This window comes from Ovis canadensis, chromosome 22 (genome assembly GCF_042477335.2).
Source record: "Ovis canadensis isolate MfBH-ARS-UI-01 breed Bighorn chromosome 22, ARS-UI_OviCan_v2, whole genome shotgun sequence".
NCBI classification, from domain to species: domain Eukaryota; kingdom Metazoa; phylum Chordata; class Mammalia; order Artiodactyla; family Bovidae; genus Ovis; species Ovis canadensis.
In genome coordinates, this window is record NC_091266.1 from 20,868,831 (window position 1) to 20,887,839 (window position 19,009).

The 19,009-nt window shown below is 37.3% G+C and overlaps 1 protein-coding gene across 5 annotated transcripts in view; it reads left to right on the top strand.

The window, feature by feature from the left end:
• Positions 1 to 19,009, top strand: part of PCDH15 (protocadherin related 15) — a 1,084,160-nt gene that overhangs the window by 994,769 nt on the left and 70,382 nt on the right. For all 5 annotated transcript variants that reach the window (XM_069567843.1, XM_069567842.1, XM_069567840.1 and 2 more), the window contains exon 27: positions 8,959 to 9,174. In XM_069567843.1, the coding sequence (XP_069423944.1) occupies positions 8,959 to 9,174 (216 nt within the window). The remainder of the gene's footprint in view (positions 1 to 8,958; positions 9,175 to 19,009) is intronic.

Here is a 19,009-nt window from a genome sequence, read left to right on the forward strand (position 1 = left end):
TTCCTCCAGAATATGTGAAACCTAATTTTCTCTCTGTCATTCAGTACACTAATACTCTTGTGCCATATGCATAAGCCTCTAACAACTTCATCTATGAGTTTTTTTTGTTATTATTTTGTTTACTTCTAGAAGATACATTTTACTTATGTTCTACTAATCTCATTTTATTTATATTTTTAAAATATCTATTATTTAATGAAACATATTGAACATTTACATTATACTGTTTTCCTAATTCAGATATCTAAAGCCTTTGTGGGTATGACTTTGATTTTCTATCTCAATGGACTCTCTTTTCCTGATACTTGGTTTCCTGTTCATTTTGAGAACTATCTGACTTTAACTTTTCATCTTTCTTGGAGTTTATTTGTTAGAATTACTTGAGGCATAGATTGTAGATAACTTTTTTGAAAAAGTGTTTGCTCCTGTGACAAAGCTAGACTGTTATCATTAAAAATCAAATTCACAGTTGCGGTTCTTCTCTGTTTATTCAGGTAGAATTCAGGACTACTGAATTTATAAATGGATAACATTATGATTTATCCTTGAGCTGAAGAAATCAGTGATGTGTGAATAAAGGTTGCAAATGCTGATGAAGGCTTGTGTTGGTTATAGATTGAGTCTCAATAAAGTTTGGGTTTCTTTGCTTTCTGTTTTTTCTCCACTGCATTCAACATCAAGGTTTAACAAGACAGTTTTCTTTTTACTTTTGGGTGGCAGTGGCAGTGGTGGCTGGGAAGGGGAGATAAATTCTCATTCACCTTTAAAATTCACAACCCCATGGACCGCAGCACGCCAAGCCTCCCTGTCCATCACCAACTCACAGAGTTTATGCAAACTCATGTTCATTGAGTCAATGATGCCATCCAGCCATCTCATCCACCTTTAATATTCTTCAGAGTGGAGTCTTATTAGACTTACATCTATGAGTGGGCCTTGATCTTGCCTCCTATTCTCTGAGCCACTCAAGACCTCATAAATTAAATTTTAAGTTCACTTGGATCAATAGAAACCCTGTAAGTGAACTTACTATCAGTACTAAACTGTCTAGATCCTTGTTTTCATTTAGTTTTTGACCTTCATACTTATTTTCTTCTTATCTCCTTAATATGTTTAGGAAATATTATTAAGATCTTTTCAGTTCAGTCAGTCAGTTCAGTATTTCAGTCATGTTCGACTCTTCACAACTCCATGGACCGCAGCACACCAGGCCTCCCTGTTCATCACCAACTCCCAGAGTTTATGCAAACTCATGTTAATTGAGTCAATGATGCCATCCAGCCATCTCATCCTCTGCCGTCCCTTTCTCCTTCTGCCTGCAGTCTTTCCCAGCATCGGGGTCTTTTCCAATGAATCAGTTCTTCACATCAGGTGGCCAAAATATTGGAGATTCAGCTTCAGCATCAGTCCTTCCAATGAATATTCAGGACTGATTTCCTTTAGGGTTGCCTGGTTTGATCTCCTTGCAGTCCAAGGGATTCTCAAGAGTCTTCTCCAACACCACAGTTCAAAGGCATCAGTTATTTGGTGCTCAACTTTCTTTATATTCCAGCTCTCACATCCATACATGACTACCGGAAAAACCTTGACTAGGTGGACCTTTGTTGGCCAAGTAATCTCTCTGCTTCTTAATATGCTGTCAAAGTTGGTCATAACTTTTCTTTCAAATGTCTTTTAATTTCATGGCTGCAGTGATTTTGGAGCACAAAAAAATAGTCTGTTACTATTTCTACTCTTTCCTCATTTATTTGCCATGAAGTGATGGGACCAGATGCCATAATCTTAGTTTTCTGAATGTTGAGTTTTAAGCCAACTTTTTCACTCTCCTCTTTCATTTTCAAGAGGCTCTTTAGTTCTTCTTCGCTTTCTGCTATAAGGGGGGGTGACACCTACATATCTGAGGTTATTGATATTTCTTCCAGCAATCTTGATTTCAGCCTGTGCTTCATCCAGCCCAGCGTTTCTCATGATGTACTCTGAATATAAGTTAAATAAGCAGGGTGACAATATATAGCCTTAACGTACTCCTTTCCTTATTATCTAGCTTTCAGTGTTGTTTTCACTGGAATTTTAGTTCTGATACTTAGTCTGACATATTGAATGCAGTGATTATAATATAGGCTTTAGTGTAATATATACCCAACTTTGCTATCAACTATCTTTATGATGTGAGGCCTTCCCTGGTGGCTCAGACAGTAGATTCTGCCTGCAATGTGAGATATCTGGGTTCTATCCCTGGGTCAGGAAGATCCCCTGGAGAAAGAAATGGAAACACACTCCGGTATTTTTACCTGGAAAATCCCATGGGTGGAGGAGCCTGGTGGGCTACAGTCCATGGGATCTCAAAGAGTTGGAGACGACTGAGCAACTAACAGACATCTTTATGATTGTGAGCCAATCACTGATCTCTCTGAGCCTCCATCTCTGCACCTATGAATTAATAGCAATAAAACTTGCTCAGTAGAAAAGATGACATGAAGTTGTGAATGAAAAGTATTTACACAGCCCCTGAACAACCATAATTGGTCAATAAATGTTAGCTCACCAAAGCAGCAATCACATAACATTATATAAGTAAGATAAATAGACCTTGTGTTTTAAAGAGCATTTTCAGTTCAGTTCAGTTCAGTCACTCTGTTGTGTCCAACTCTTTGTGGCCTCCCTGTCCATCACCAACTCCCGGAGTCCATCCAACCTGTGTTCATTGAGTCTGTGATGCCATCCAACCATGTCATCCTCTGTTATCTCCTTCTCCTCCTGCCCTCAATCTTTCCCAGTATCAGGTGTTTTCAAATGAGTCAGCTCTTTGCATCAGGTGGCCAAAGTATTGGAATTTCAGCTTCAACATCAGTCCCTTCAATGAACACCCAGGACTGATCTCCTTTAGGATGGACTGGTTGGATCTCCTTGCAGTCCAAGTGACTCTCAAGAGTCTTCTCCAACACCACAGTTCAAAAGCATCAATACTTTGGTGCTCAGCTTCCTATACAGTCCAACTCTCACATCCATACAAGACCACTGGAAAAACCATACCCTTGACTAGATGGACCTTTGTTGACAAAGCAATATCTCTGCTTTTTATGCTGTCTAGGTTGGTCATAACTTTCCTTCCAAGGTGTAAGTGTCTTTTGATTTCATGGCTGCAGTCACCATCTGCAGTGATTTTGGAGCCCAGAAAAATTAAGTCAGCCACTTTACTGGTTGCTAATTTTAAGTCTGACCCTGCCTCAGTCACTGGCATTAACTGAACTGTCTGTAGTTCAAATCCATGTTGTGCAAGGGTCAACTGTATATAAGTTTTGGTCTAAAACCATGTGTTTGTTGAAAATTAAATAGACAAAGTTAAAACTGAAAATCCTTTAAAATGGTCACAAGTAGTGTACTTATGGAATTTTATTTTATTATTATTTTTTTTATTTTAAAATCTTTAATTCTTACATGCGTTCCCAAACATGACCCCCCCCCACCTCCCTCCCCACAACAACTCTCTGGGTCATCCCCATGCACCAGCCCCAAGCATGCTGCACCCTATGTCAGACATGGACTGGCGATTCAATTCTTACATGATAGTTTACATGTTAGAATTCCCATTCTCCCAAATCATCCCACCCTCTCCCTCTCCCTCTGAGTCCAAAAGTCTGTTATACACATCTGTGTCTTTTTTCCTGTCTTGCATACAGGGTCGTCATTGCCATCTTCCTAAATTCCATATATATGTGTTAGTATACTGTATTGGTGTTTTTCTTTCTGGCTTACTTCACTCTGTATAATTGGCTCCAGTTTCATCCATCTCATCAGAACTGATTCAAATGAATTCTTTTTAACAGCTGAGTAATACTCCATTGTGTATATGTACCACAGCTTTCTTATCCATTCATCTGCTGATGGACATCTAGGTTGTTTCCATGTCCTGGCTATTATAAACAGTGCTGCGATGAACATTGGGGTACATGTGTCTCTTTCAATTCTGGTTTCCTCGGTGTGTATGCCCAGCAGTGGGATTGCTGGGTCATACGGTAGTTCTATTTGCAATTTTTTAAGGAATCTCCACACTGTTCTCCATAGTGGCTGTACTAGTTTGCATTCCCACCAACAGTGTAGTTTTTAATCATTCACATTTTAACTTGCTGGTTTCAACTGAATGTGAAAGAGAGGTGAGAGACTTGAAAGAATGCTAATGATCCTGGCAACTATCCTCATAACTGTATTCTGAAATGAGATCTTTTCAGATTCCAAAGAGGAGCAAATCTATTAAAAGAATCAGAAATTTAAGTGGAGCCATTACAAATAGCATACATATGACCATGGTTTTATATAGTTGAATAAAACTAAAAATCACCAAAGAAGCAGATTCACAGATATAGAGAAGAATCCAGTGGTTACCAGTGGGGAGGGGGAAGGAGAGACGGCCAATGTAGGAGTAGAAGGGAAAAAAAATGGATCATTATGGAATTATCTCTCTCTCTCTCTCTTTTTTTTTTTTTTGCCTTTTCATACTGTTCATGAGCTTTTCAAGGCAAAAATATTGAAGTAGTTTGCCATTTCCTTCTCCAGTGGACCATGTTTTGTCAGAACTCTCCACCATGACCTATCCATCTGGGTGGCCCTATATGGCATGGCTCATAGTTTCACTGAGTTAGATAAGGCTGTGGTCCTTGTGATCAGTTTGATTAGACAGCATATTAAAAAGCAGAGACATTACTTTGCCAACAAAGGTCCATCTAGTCAGAGCTTTGGTTTTTCCAGTAGGCAGGTATGGATGTGAGAGTTGGACTATAAAGAAAGCTGAGCACTGAAGAATTGATGATTTTAAACTGTGATGTTGGAGAAGACTCTTGAGAATCCCTTGGACTGCAAGGAGATCAAATCAGTCAACCCTAAAGGAAATTAGTCCTGAATATTCATTGGAAGAACCGATGCTAAAGCTGAAACTCCAATACTTTGGCCACCTGATGTGAAGAACTGACTCATTGGAAAAGACCCTGATGCTGGGAAAGACTGAAGGCAGAAGGAGAAGGGGACAACAGAGGATGACATGGTTGGACAGCATCACTGACTCAACAGACATGAGTTTGAACAAGCTCTGGAAGTTGATGATGAATAGGGAAGCCTGGTGTGTTGTAGTCCATGGAGTCACAAAGAGTCAGATATTACTGAGCAACTGAACTGAAATGAAATGAACTGATGGGATTATGGAAAATAATCTGTGTGAAATTTTTGTAGAATTTAAGAAATCTTTCATTCAATTAAAAAAAGTAGTCCAGTAAACATGATTTTTTTAAAAATTCTGTATCTCACTTTCGTTAATTTGCTGCTAATATATGAGGGAAAGTTATGCTTAAAAGATACTTCTGAGTTACCCAAACTTTTGCATTAAATGATTATTTGTTTCAGGAAAGTTATGTTTAAAAACATCTTAATCTGTTAAGGAAAAATATGCCACTATAGTAATTTAGTAAATTAGCAATACAGCAAACCAAAATTACATGTTTATTGAAATTGGAAGTAATCAGTAAGAACAGTGCAAAGAAGCTTAATATACAAAGCAATCAAAACAATCAAAATGATTTTGCTGTAACTGCCTTTTCTATTTTTTTCTATGGTGTTACAGAGTTTGTTTTAAAATATTAAGGTTTGGAATCTTATAATAAAAAGCTATGTAGAAGTTAGACAAAAAATAGACCATAAATTATGATCCCATTAATATAATATTTAAAAATAAGCATAACTGATCAATGGTGTTGATAATCAGGGTAGTGGTTTCTCTGGGGAACAGAGTATGGCTGGAAGGATATGATGAACATTCTGGGATCCTGGTAATGTTTTATTTTTTGATGTATCTGCTGGCTCATTGGATGTGTATAGTCTGCAACTTTTTATTGAACTGTATATTTGTGATTTGTACATGTTTTTCCCAGTTTCTTGTACCTCAGTAAAGTTTCATTAATGGTAAAAAGTTTATTTCAAAGAGAATATTCATGTTAATCATAAGTGAAAGAATAATATTCAACCATATTTCTGAGTGATTCAGTATGTCTTAAATTTGATCCTAGTATATGAAAGAAATGTCTTTGATTACTTAATCCAAACTCATTTTAATTTTAATTGGGAATGTTCTTTTTTTTCCCTTACTCTATACTTTGTTAAATGAATAAAAACTTGGGTTTAAAGCTTTAAAATAAACACTTTGATAACTATTGTTTCTTTCTTTTTCTTCTTTGTATAGTGATAATGTGACCTATGTTGGAATCTAATTCCTATTCCCCTAATACAGAAATGAAGCTCTGCCATTATGTAAAACATACAGGGCATTTAAAAGGTTGAACCCAGAATTCTGGAAATAAAAGCAAAAATAAACAAATGGGATCTAATTAAAATTAAAACCTTCTGCACAACAAAGGAAACTATAAGCAAGGTGAAAAGACAGCCTTCTGAATGGGAGAAAATAATAGCAAATGAAGCAACTGACAAACAACTAATCTCAAAAATATACAAGCAACTTATGCAGCTCAATTCCAGAAAAATAAACGACCCAATCAAAAAATGGGCCAAAGAACTAAATAGACATTTCTCCAAAGAAGACATACGGATGGCTAACAAACACATGAAAAGATGCTCAACATCACTCATTATTAGAGAAATGCAAATCAAAACCACAATGAGGTACCACTTCACACCAGTCAGAATGGCTGCGATCCAAAAATCTGCAAGCAATAAATGCTGGAGAGGGTGTGGAGAAAAGGGAACCCTCCTACACTGTTGGTGGGAATGCAAACTAGTACAGCCACTATGGAGAACGGTGTGGAGATTCCTTAAAAAATTGCAAATAGAACTACCTTATGACCCAGCAATCCCACTTCTGGGCATACACACCGAGGAAACCAGAATTGAAAGAGACACATGTACCCCAATGTTCATCGCAGCACTGTTTATAATAGCCAGGACATGGAAACAACCTAGATGTCCATCAGCAGATGAATGGATAAGAAAGCTGTGGTACATATACACAATGGAGTATTACTCAGCCGTTAAAAAGAATTCATTTGAATCAGTTCTGATGAGATGGATGAAACTGGAGCCGATTATACAGAGTGAAGTAAGCCAGAAAGAAAAACACCAATACAGTATACTAACACATATATATGGAATTTAGGAAGATGGCAATGACGACCCTGTATGCAAGACAGGGAAAGAGACACAGATGTGTATAACGGACTTTTGGACTCAGAGGGAGAGGGAGAGGGTGGGATGATTTGGGAGAATGCCATTCTAACATGTATACTATCATGTGAATTGAATCGCCAGTCTATGTCTGACGCAGGATGCAGCATGCTTGGGGCTGGTGCATGGGGATGACCCAGAAAGTTGTTATGGGGAGGGAGGTGGGAGGGGGGTTCATGTTTGGGAATGCATGTAAGAATTAAAGATTTTAAAATTTAAAAAATAAAAAACTAAAATTAAAAAAAATAATAAAAAAAATAAATAAATAAAAGGTTGAACTGATAGTTAGACCTTGTCCTATTCTAAAACTAAGATTTTTAACTTTCAAATTTCAAGAAATATTTTGTCCCAAAGGAAAGTATCTGCATTTTTTTACTTCAGGTTACCTTGTCTAGCAGTTATCCTGACATTTTTTAAATTGTTAAGCACATATATAGAATTTAAAGTTAGAGACTCAAACTTCTGAATTTTGTGCTGAATCTCAACACACATTTTCTATTATTTACTATTATTGTAACTATTTGTAGCCAAACTTTGCCACTTACTCTGCAGCCTTTGGCTTTTCAAATTTAATACAAAATTCACATTTCATTTCCTTAGTCACCTTAGCCTCATCTCAGATGTTCAGTGGCTTGTGACTACTGCATTGGACAGAGGACATTTAGAGCATTTCCATTATTGTCAAAAGTTCAGTTGGACAACACTAATATAAGTACTAGAATAATACATTCCTTGGAGAGTTTTACTTTTGCTAAACAAAATTATTTTTATGGAATTCTTAGCATTGTAATGATGAATCATAAATGCTTGATACCTGATATTTAATAATAATATTTAAAAATAAGAATAATCAGATAATAATAATATAATTAAAATTTAAGTGTTACATATCTAGTATCACAAATAAAGTTCTATAGCCTTGTATAAATTCACTAAAACTATCATATCCACCATTCCTCTTTCAGATGTTTCACTGTGACAAATTGGCAGTCTGAAAAATTTCCCTGAAGTAGAAACAAAAGAACCAGGCTAATATTACTATGCTCCCAACTTTATTTTAAATATATATATATATACTAAGCAACTATTTCTTTTTAATTTCTAAGTGTGAAGAAACCTTAACATATAGATCATAAGTACTTACAATCAGGGACAAATCTGGTTAATCAGGATACAAGCTGATGAAAAAAGAAGCTGAATTAGTATTCTAATACTCTCTTATGATATGGCATTTACTAATCAGGATCTCTTTATATAAGTCTAGACTTATAAAAGCTCTAAATACTGTCCTGATGTCATCTGAAATATTTTAGTGCATAACTTTAATTTTTTTTTTCCTTTTAGGAAATAGATCAAAAACACAATTACATGCTATGCCTACTACACAAGACAATGGTTAGGTAAACAGTCCCATCCTTAAAACAATTTGGATCTCAGCCCAGTGCTGATCCCATTAAACATGCCAATCAAAACACTTGGTTCATCAGTGGGACTGAGTTAGTGTCTGTCCCTTGTATTCACAGTTCAGTAGTCATTATGCTTCTCATAACAGTTGTTCAACCCTGTGTATACAAAGTCTATACATCTATATAATGGTACCTAGAAAAATACAACTTTAGGAGGACTTTACTGTGTTATTGTTACCTAAAAAACAGTAGTCTTGCAACCAGAAATAAGCTCTTTCATAAAGGTTCTTTCTTTCCAGCTTATTCATAACCTGTGCTTTTTCCCTCCTAGGCGACTGATAAAGATACTGGCAATTATAGCGCCATGGCATACAGACTCATAATACCACCAATTAAAGAAGGAAAGGAAGGATTCGTGGTGGAAACATACACAGGGCTTATCAAAACGGCTATGCTCTTCCATAACATGAGACGGTCTTACTTTAAGTTTCAAGTCATCGCAACTGACAACTATGGGAAGGGACTAAGTGGCAAAGCAGATGTTCTGGTGAGTAGATAAAACTTCAGATAAAGGGGGTATGTGCAGTACTAGCCAGGGGTTAATGTTTCAACACCTAGAACTTTTAAATATTGGAAATAGGTTTTCTAAAACATCAATGTGATTAACTTTCATCCAGGTTGTTACTACATATAGTTTAGAATATTTAAAAAAGTTAGAGCTTTATGGTGGTTTATTTTTTTGACATTTCAGAAATTAATCATGTTGTTTTTGAATATGACTGTGACAGCATTGTCTTAAGCACTGGTTTTCTGTTTGGTCTGAAGATCTCATTTTTAATATAAATTTGGCTGGAGCTACTTACAATTTTAAAATGCTTCACAGAGTTTTGCTGTAGAAATTAAAATGTATGAAACTTTCATTACTATTTAAATTACTTTTAGGCCTTTTGTAATTAAGGAAACAAAAAATGTATTAGAGCAAATTTATGTTCCAGCAGACGTGATCTCCTTCTCTTACCAAACTCCTCATTAATGACATTGGTGACCCTTAACTAAATTATCAATATATTTGGCTTCAGTCAATAATCACTTTTCTATTGTTTCTTGGGCTGTACATAAGCTCAGTGGTAGGTTATTAACAAAGGCAGTCTGATATTGACATTTATTCAAAATACTCAACACCAAAGCATCTATCCTATGAAATTGCTACTTTAGAAGGGTAGATTATTTAGACTTTTTTTTCTGATAAAACCAGTAAAAGTTATAAATATCATTGTTACTGGAAATATTTGTCACATAAAGTATAATTTTTCTTTTGCTATTTATACTTTATTAAATCTTCAATTTCCACTGTTCTCATTTAGTTATCAGGACAAGATTAAACATCAAATAGATGCAATAGCTCAGTTGGTAAAGAATCCACCTACAATGCCGGAGACCGTGGTTCCACTCCTGGGTTGGGAAGATCCCCTGGAGAAAGGAAAGGTTATCCACTCCAGTATTCTAGTCTGGTGAATTCCATGGACTACCGTCCATGGGGTCGCAAAGAGTTAGACACAACTGGGCAACTTTCTCTCACTCAGATGCAACATAAATCAAATATTTTTCTTCTTAGATAATGGTGAAGACCAACCACCATGATTATGATGGATATGAAGGCCAGAACATTCTCATTTATAACAAAGGCCAATGTAAATGAACAAGCTTTTGATATGCAAAGTATTAAGGTTGGCATAGATTTCTTTAAAATCAAAATAAGACCTGTAAACCTTATATAAAGTCATATTGTCATTTCTCTTCCTGTTAAAGCTGAATAATAAGGCTACTACAATATTGTAAAAACATAAATAAAATATAACTATATAAGTTATACATAAGCAATGTTAAGTTTGTGAGTTTCTTATTGGACTGTATACACTATAGTATGGAAATTTAAGATATACCTCTAAAATTATCCAAAATATATTTAGAAAGATTCAATTCAAAATAATCATAATGTGATATATTTGTAAATCAAATATAATTTGTAAATCAAATTATAATATAGTTGTAATATTTATACAAGGAAATCTTCCTAGCAAAATATGTTGTTGTTCAGTCACTAAGTCATGTCTGACTCTTTATGACCCCATGGACTGCAGCGAACCAGGCTTCCCTGTCCTTCACCATCTCCCAGAGTTTGCTCAAATTCATGCCCATTGAGCAAATGATGCCGTCTAACTATCTCATCCTCTGTCTCTCCCTTATCCTCTTAGTCTTTCCCAGCATCAAGAGTGTTTTCCAATGAGTCAGCTCTTCACATCAGGTCACAATGCATTTATGATAAAATTTGAAATCCTTTCAGAAAAGAGAAGGAAGACATGGAGAGAAATGACTTATGCAAAAAAAACAACAAGTGCCAGAACCAAGAAGGAAGGGAAATTGTGACAGTTCTCAACAACTGATGGATATTTACTCAGCTTGGCAGTGAGGGAGGGAAAGTGAATGAGACAGGGCTGGAGATGGAAGTATATAAGGTGTAGAACATATTGAAAATATTGGAACTTTTCCCTAAAATTTATGGGAAATCATTGAAAAAATTCAGTAAGAGTGAATGAAGATACAGTTTTTAACTCTGATAAAACTTTCTTGTTTAGTGCAAATCTGATTCTCCCCTGAGGACACCACTTCTGCTACTGCCTGCTCAAGCAGAAGCTTTTGTTTGTATTTTTTTCTGCTTTTGTCAGTTTTCATACTACCTGCTGGCAGAACAGGATCCTCAGTGTGCAACACCACTGCTCTAGGCCCTCCTTCCTTCCTCAGAATCAGCTTTGATTTTCATCATCTGACGGTCACTAACTGCCTTACTTCATTCCTGGGACTCCGAAGCCTTGGTCCATCCCAAATATATCTCAATGAGTTTGGCTCCCAAGTTACTATTACTTTCTCCAACAATCCTCCTACATTTTGATAATTTCATTATACACGAAGAGGATTCTTGCAATATCCTGAACTCGCAATTGCTTGAATGCCTTTCCTCCAATGGCTTTACTTTTCATCCTGTTGCAACCGCTTAAAACCTGAGTTATTTTTTGCCATTGCCACTTATGACACTCCTTTTATAGCCTCCATTCCAAACCACCCACTCTTTGACCATCATTTCCTTCTCCAGGGAATCTTCCCAACCCAGGGATCAAATCTATTAAGTTCCTGCATTGTAGGAGATTCTTTACTGCTGAGCCATCAGGGAAGCCCTCTCTTAAACAACTTTTAAATCAAAATTTCTCTCCCAACACTCATCCAAAACTGCTTATGCCAACATCATCAATGACTTTCTCTTATTAAAAGCACTGGTAATCTGAATCTCCATCTTATTTAAACCATTAACTACCTTTGGTTGATATTACCTTTACTAGGCTTCCCGGCCACCATTCACTTTTCTTTATTTCTTCCTTCACTGCTCAGTCTTTCTCAGTCATTTTTTGCTGTCACTTTTTTCCCCTGATCTTTTAGTCAATGTTTCTTAGGGCTCAGATATTAATGCTCTTTTCTATCTTCACCCTATGACTCATAAACTCATTTAGTCCCACAACATTAAAAGATTATCTATATATATTTAAAAAATCAAATTTATATCTTCACTCTGAAGCTCATTCTTGAATAAAAAATTCATGTATCAAAATGTACATGCAGAATTATACGTGAATGTCTACCAAAGACCTGATTGATGTTTGCTAATCTTCTCTTCCTCATCACATCTCTTCTGCCTATCAGTTCAGTTCAGTTCAGTCACTCAGTCATGTCCAACTCTTTGCAACACCGTGAATCACAGCATGTTAGGCCACCTTGTCCGTCATCAACTCACAGAGTTCACTCAGACTCACGTCCATCGAGTCAGTGATGCCATCCAGCAATCTCATCCTCTGGCATCCCCTTCTACTCCTGCCTCCAATCCTTCCCAGCATCAGAGTCTTTTCCAATGAGTCAACTCTTCACATGGGGTGGCCAAAGTACTGGAGTTTCAGCCTTAGCATCATTCCTTCCAAAGAACAACCAGGACTGATCTCCTTCAGAATGGACTGCTTGGATCTCCTTGCAATCCAAGGAGATTTTTAACACATTTTTAACACCTCAGTTAAAAAGCTTCAATTCTTTGGTGCTCAGCTTTCTTCACAGTCCAACTCTCACATCCATACATGACTACTGGAAAAACCATAGCCTTGACTAGATGGACCTTTGTTGGCAAAGTAATGTCTCTGCTTTTGAATATGCTATCTAGGTTGATCATAACTTTTCTTCCAAGGAGTAAGCGTCTTTTAATTTCATGGCTGCAGTCGCCAACTGCAGTGATTTTGGAGCCCCCAAAAATAAATCTTACACTGTTTCCACTTTTTCCACGTCTATTTTCCATGAAGTAATGGGACCAGATGCCATGATCTTCGTTTTCTGAATGTTGAGCTTTAAGCCAACTTTTTCACTCTCCCCTTTCACTTTCAATAAGAGGCTTTTTAGTTCCTCTTCATTTTATGCCATAAGCTTGGTGTCATCTGCATATCTGAGGTTATTGATATTTCTCCTGGCAATCTTGATTCTAGCTTGTGCTTCTTCCAGTCCAGTGTTTCTCATCATGTACTCTGTATATAAGTTAAATAAGCAGGGTGACAATATACAGCCTTGACGTACTCCTTTTCCTACTTGGAACCAGTCTGTTGTTCCATGTCCAGTTCTAACTGTTGCTTCCTGACCTGCATACAGATTTCTCAAGAGGCAGGTCAGGTGGTCTGGTATTCCCATCTCTCTCAGAATTTTCCACAGTTTATTGTGATCCACACAGTCAAAGGCTTTGGTATAGTCAATAAAGCAGAAATAGATGTTTTTCTGGAACTCTCTTGCTTTTTCCATGATCCAGTGGATGGTGGCAATTTGATCTCTGGTTCCTCTGCCTTTCTAAAACCAGCTTGAACATCTTGAAGTTCATGGTTCACGTATTGCTGAAGCCTGGCTAGCAGAATTTTGAGCATTACTTTACTAGCATGTGAGATGAGTGCAATTGTGCAGTAGTCTGAGCATTCTTTGGTATTGCCTTTCTTTGGAATCGGAATGAAAACTGACCTTTTCCAGTCCTGTGGCCACTGCTGAGTTTTCCAAATTTGCTGGCATATTGAGTGCAGCACTTTCACAGCATCATCTTCCAGGATTAGAAATTACTCAACTGGAATTCCATCACCTTCACCAGCTTTGTTCATGGTGATGCTTTCTAAGGCCCACTTGACTTCATGTTCCAGGATGTCTGGCTTTAGGTGAGTGAGCACACCATCGTGACTATCTTGGTTGTAAAGATCTTTTTTGTATAGTTCTTCTGTGTATTCTTGCCACCTCTTCTTAATATCTTCTGCTTCTGTTACATCCATACCATTTCTCTCCTTTATCGAGCCCATCTTTGCATGAAATGTTCCCTTGATAGCTCTAATTTTCTTGAAGAGATCTCTAGTCTTTCCCATTCTTTTTTTTTTCCCCTCTATTTCTTTGCATTGATCGCTGAGGAAGGCTTTCTTATCTCTTCTTGCTATTCTTTGGAACTCTGCATTCAGAAGCTTATATCTTTCATTTTCACCTTTGCTTTTTGCTTCTCTTCTTTTCACAGCTATTTGTAAGACCTCCTCAGACAGCCATTTTGCTTTTTTGCATTTCTTTTCCATGGGGATGGTCTTGATCTCTGTCTCCTGTACAATGTCATGAACCTCATTCTGTAGTTCATCAGGCACTCTGTCTGTCAGATCTAGTACCTTAAATCTATTTCTCACTTCCACTGTATAATCATAAGGGATTTGATGTAGGTCATACCTGAATGGTCTAGTGGTTTTCCCTATTTTCTTCAATTTAAGTCTGAATTTGGCAATAAGGAGTTCATAATCTGAGCCACAGTCAGCTCCCAGTCTTGTTTTTGTTGACTGTATAGAGCTTCTCTATCTTGGCTGCAAAGAATATAATCAATCTGATTTCAGTGTTGACCATCTGGTGATGTCCATGTGTAGAGTATTTTCCTGAGTTGTTGGAAGAGGTTGTTTGCTATGACCAGGGCATTTTCTTGGCAAAACTCTATTAGCCTTTGCCCCATTCTGCATTCCAAGGCCAAATTTGCCTGTTCCTCCAGGTGTTTCTTGACTTCTTACTTTTGCATTCCAGTCCCCTATAATGAAAAGGATATCTTTTTTGGGTGTTAGTTCTAAAATGGCTTGTAGGTCTTCATAGAACCATTCAACTTCAGCTTCTTCAGCGTTACTGGTTGGGGCATAGACGTGGAATACTGTGATATTGAATGGCTTGCCTTGGAGACGAACAGAGATCATTTTGTTGTTTTTGCGATTGCATCCAAGTACTGCATTTCGGACTCTTTTGTTGACCATGATGGCTACTCCATTTCTTCTGAGGGATTTCTGTCCACAGTAGTAGATATAATGGTCATCTGAGTTAAATTCACCCATTCCAGTCCATTTTAGTTCGCTGATTCCTAGAATGTTGATATTCACTCTTGCCATCTCCTGCTTGACCACTTCCCATTTGCCTTGATTCATGGACCTGACATTCTAGGTTCCTATGCAATATTGCTCTTTACAGCATCTTACCTTGCTTCTATGACCAGTCACATCCACAACTGGGTATTGTTTTGTTTTGGCTCTATCCCTTCATTCTTTCTGGAGTTATTTCTCCACTGATCTCCAGTAGCATATTGGGCACCTACTGACCTGGGGAGTTCCTCTTTCAGTATCCTATCAGTTTGCCTTTTCATACTGTTCATGGGGTTCTCAAGGCAAGAATACTAGAGTGGTTTGCCATTCCCTTCTCCAGTGGACCACATTATGTCAGACCTCTCCACCACGACCCACCCATCTTGGGTTGCCCCGCAGGCATGGCTTAGTTTCATCGAGTTAGAAAAGGCTGTGGTCCTAGTATGATTAGATTGACGAGTTTTCTGTGATTATGGTTTCAGTGTGTCTGCCCTCTGATGTCCTCTTGCAACATCTACCATCTTACTTGGGTTTCTCTTACCTTGGACATGGGGTGTCTCTTCATGGCTGCTCCAGCAAAGCGCAGCCGCTACTCCTTACCTCGGATGAGGAGTATCTCCTCACCGTGCCCCTCCTGACCTTGAAAGTGGAATAGCCCCTCTAGGTCCTCCTGTGCCCGAGCACCCACTGCTCCTTGGACCTGGGGGCACTCCTCCGGGCCGTTGCCCCTGACTTCAGACATGGGGTAGATCCCCTCGGCTGTTCCTGCGCCGTCGCAGCTTGGCACCCTCGGCTGCTGCTGCTGACCTTGGAAGTGGGGTATCTCCTCTTAGCCACGCTCTGTGCACCATCGCAATTGCCCGCGTTCCTGTGTTAGAGGAAACAATAGTCTTCACAATTTTTGCTCTATGACCAAATGAACTTTAAATTCCTTGTGTGTGTGTATGTGTGTGTGTGTGTGTGTGAATGTGCTTGGTCGTGTCCAACTCTTTGTGACCCCATGGACCTGTATCACGCCAGGCTCCTCTGTCCATGTATTTTCCTTAGTCTCTTAATTCCTTTCTCTACTTAACCACACATTTAATTCCTGAGTAAATATTGTTGTATATATGTATATATACACTGTAACATACATACACTTCATATGTGTGTTATCTTCACATTTTTCAATACTTCTGCTGTTGTAGTTTGTTTGATCAAGCATCATGACTCACTTGCATCATTGCACAAACTCACTAACTTGCTCATATGCTTTCTTTCTTGCCCTGCTAAAGTCTGGCTTTAATATAGCAAGTAAAGTGATATCTTAAAATGTAATTCAGGTTCTGTTATCTATCTGCTTAGAACTTTCTAATATCAGCTGATTCTTTCAGAGAAATTCTTAGATTATAGAAGACCATGAGGCCCTTGGTAATCTGACCTCCAATGATCCATTTTCTACTCTTCTCCCTGTAACTCCTTCAAACCTGATAATGGCTAGTTTGCTATTTCTCCAAAAGTCAAAAAATGCTCTCAATTTAGAGAATTTTATAATGTGCTTCCCTGGTGGTTCAGCTGGTAAAAATCTACCTGCAATGCTGGAGATCTAGGTTCGATCCCTGGGTTGGGAAGATCCCCTGGAGAAGGCAAAAGCTACCCACTCCAGTATTCTGATCTAGAGAATTCTATGGACTGTATAGTCCATAGGGTCACAAAGAGTCAGACACAACTGAGTGACTTTCACTTCACTACCTACAATATTCTTCCCTTCCACTGTTCGGGACTAGCTCCCTTATCTCTTCTAAATATTTGTAACAATGTATTTCACAATGAAGCATACTCTCATCATCCTAGTTAATACTGTAACATACTGCATCTCTGTATACTTAGCTGTTTTTTTTTTTATAATGGGCTTATCATATTAGTGTTTTTTTTCCTCAGAAAAGCTCTATAAGGACATTTTAAGAAATTAATTTAATTTAATCCCTAATATATCTCAAGCACCTAGAATAATTCCTGTTGTAGATTGAGTACTAAATTCCTATGTATTCAGTGAATGAATGGCCCATCTCTTGCAGTGTAAGTTAGTAGTTCTCACAGGTAGTCTATGAAAACCTGTATGTCATGCTAAATCACTTCAGTCATGTCTGACTCTTTGCAGTCCTATGGACTGTAGTCTGCCAGGCTCCTCTGTCCTTGGGATTCTCCAGGCAAGGATACTGGAGTGGGTTGCCATTTGCTTCTCCACCATGAGAACCAGAGAAACCCCAAATCATTTCAGGGTCCATGAGATCAAAGCTCCTTTCATGAAGATACTAGGACATGATTTGCCTTTTTACCATGTTGCATTTGCCCTGCCGCAAAAATGGCTATGGCTTCATAGCCATACATAAACAGGGAAAAAAAAAGGAAGCCTGTTTCAAGTAAGAATACCCTTATTTAGGCTGTAAAACTTGTTACTTTTAATAAATGTCAACTCTTGACTAAAACATTTTCAATATTTTCTATAATAAAAAAAGAAGTAGGTATAAAGCACTTCTGATGTGTATGAAAGTTTCATACTGTCTCAGAGAAAAACTATGCAAGTTGAATTAGCTGCTTTTTTCAAGGAATAGCTTTTTATTTGAAAAAAAAACTTAGAGATAAACTATGGTTATTCAGACTTGAATTTTTGATGGGCATTTACAAAAAATTAAATGAGGTGAGACTGCCAATTCAAGGAAAACAACTGACAGTATTTGTTGTTAATGATGACATTCAAGCTTTCAAGTACAAATTAGTATACTGGGAAGCATGTGTTCACCACTGTGAGTTTGACAGCTTGCCATTACTTACTGAGAGATTTTTCTGATGAGATCAGTGGTAATATTAAAGAATGTGATTTTTTTCTTGGTATTGTATAATGTAATGTGTCAATATTTGAAAAACCGGCAATAATCAGTGAACCAATACTTTCCAAATGACCAAACCAAGATGTTTTTAAAAATTCATAGACAAAAGGTCCATTCAAAATGCAAGACAGATAAGGTTATTTTAGTGTAACTGAACATGATTTTAGATTTTACATTGAAACTAATCTTGAAGAAACTACCACTTGAGTTTCGAGTTTGCAAACAACATACACAATCATTTGAAAGCAAAAAAAAAAAAAAAAAAAAAGTACTTAAGATACCTCTTCTTTTTCAAGAAAAGTAAGATTGCACCAGAAACCAGTTAGGAAGAAACAATGACCAGACCAAGCAAGAAACTATGTGAACCTCTAGAATTTTGCTGTTCATTGTGTTAACTCTTTGCTATATGTGGCTTCTGAGCACTTGAAATGTGGTTAGGTTGCATTTAGACATACTGTGTAGAATACACACTGGACTTCAAAGACTTAGTATGAAAAACATATAAAAACTCTCCTTAATAAGTTTTTTAGCTTCCTGGTAGCTCAGATGGTATAGAATCTACCTGCCATACAGGAGACATGGGTTTGATCCCTGAGTCAGAAAGATCACATGGAAAAGGGAATGGCAACCAAATCCAGTATTCTGGCCTGAAAAATTCCATGGACAAAGGAGCCTGGCAGGCTACTGTCCATGAGGTCACAAGAGTCCGTCAGGAATGACCTACTAACATTTTCACTTTTTCTAGACAGACTAATGAAGATATATTGATTATATTAGGTTAAGTGTATTATTGAATTAATTTTATTATTTTTCTCTTTCTATTTTGATTACCAGAAAATTGAAAATTATACATATCTGGCTTTTTTTTTTCTTTTGGTCTTACATTATGTTTATATTGGACTGTATTGAAACTGGAGCCTATTATACAGAGTGAAGTAAGCCAGAAAGAAAAACACCAATACCATATACTAACACATATATAAGGAATTTAGAAAGATGATAACGATAACCCTGTATGCGAGAC